At 36.1% G+C, this 1337-nt stretch overlaps 1 protein-coding gene across 1 annotated transcript; it reads right to left on the reverse strand.

Annotated features, from left to right (window-relative positions):
- Window positions 1-186: 186 nt before the first annotated feature.
- LOC122268472 (zinc finger MYM-type protein 1-like) lies at window positions 187-1005 on the reverse strand (the record flags this gene model as incomplete). Its single annotated transcript, XM_043038501.1, has 2 exons — window positions 187-604; window positions 710-1005. Coding segments are annotated over 2 exons (714 nt in total), but the record flags the coding sequence as incomplete, so codon positions are not given.
- Window positions 1006-1337: the final 332 nt, after the last annotated feature.

The following is a 1337-nucleotide window of genomic DNA, read 5'->3' on the forward strand; positions in this document are numbered from 1 at the left end:
TGCATCGAGAACAACTGACAAAAAAAAAATTATTTGATTGGCGACGAATTGACGCCGCCAAAAAGAATTAATTCGTAACAGTTATACAAGTCTTGCAACGTTGCGAAAAAAATCTGTATTTCCACACAACTGCTTACAGCATCATTTATCATCAAATTTAAATTATGAGTTGCACAATGTACGTACTCTGCTTTAGGTTGGATATCCTTAATATGTTTTTGTACACCATCATACACACCACTCATCACACTGGCTCCATCATAGCCTTGCCCCACACATTTTTTTAAATCAATATTTTTGTCGATAAATAATGTTATCACTTGGTTGATTAAATCTACTGCGCCATGTTTGATGGCTGCATAAAAGCCTAGAAACAATTCTTTTACTTCTATATCAATTGACTGTCCATTTTCCGATCTGGTTATTACTGCATACCTCACAACAATGCTTAGCTGATCTACCTTCGATATGTCCTGTGTCGTATCCATTATGATGGCAAGAAACGGTGACGCTCTAATTTGTTCTAGCAGATGGGTTTCGAGTTTGGTCCCCAAGCTCTCAATCATTTCATTTTGAATTGTTGCACTCAGATATCTTGTAGATCCTAAAAACATAAAAAAACACAATTTCAAAAAAGTCCTGATATTAAACAGTTAATAATTATAAAGAAAATACAACGATAAAAAAACTTAGAAATAATTATTATTACCTTTGGGCATATCCAAAACTTGCCGCAAAATGTGATCATATCGAGCGACAATCTCTACAAAGGACAGAAAATTTCCGTGGTATCCTTTCTGATGTAAGTCTTCTTGATGTCCTCTCAAAGCCAAAGAACTCTTTGCTAGGGTAAGTATGATATCGAATAACCTTTGAAGAACCCTTTTCCAAAATGATGCTTCTTTGCGAATTTCATTTTCAAGTTCCTTGTCGATAGTATTAGTATCGTTTTTTTTCTTCCAAAATTCATACACAGCACATACTTCCGAATGGCCACTCGAACAACTGTGTAGTTTAATTCTTTCTGATAAATGCTTCTAATCTCTAATTCCCGCTTCTAATCCGAATACGCTACAAGTGTCGTTGGGGAATCCCCGGAAAAAAAATTATCACCATTAGTGTTACCACATTTAACGGTGGAAACTGTAATGGTTGGCAACTGTTTGGCGACCTTTTAAGGCGCACTGGAAGCATTTTTTCACCCCGTCGGAAGGATGCGAGAGAGAGAAAGGTAGATGTATGTTTCATATAATAGGGTATTCTAAGAGCTGGAAGCTCTTACTGGAAAACAATGCCTATTTCTTTTCTTCTATACATAATAATAAACGCGGATGTGT

This window comes from Parasteatoda tepidariorum, unplaced genomic scaffold, assembly GCF_043381705.1.
Source record: "Parasteatoda tepidariorum isolate YZ-2023 unplaced genomic scaffold, CAS_Ptep_4.0 HiC_scaffold_22064, whole genome shotgun sequence".
Lineage (NCBI taxonomy): Eukaryota > Metazoa > Arthropoda > Arachnida > Araneae > Theridiidae > Parasteatoda > Parasteatoda tepidariorum.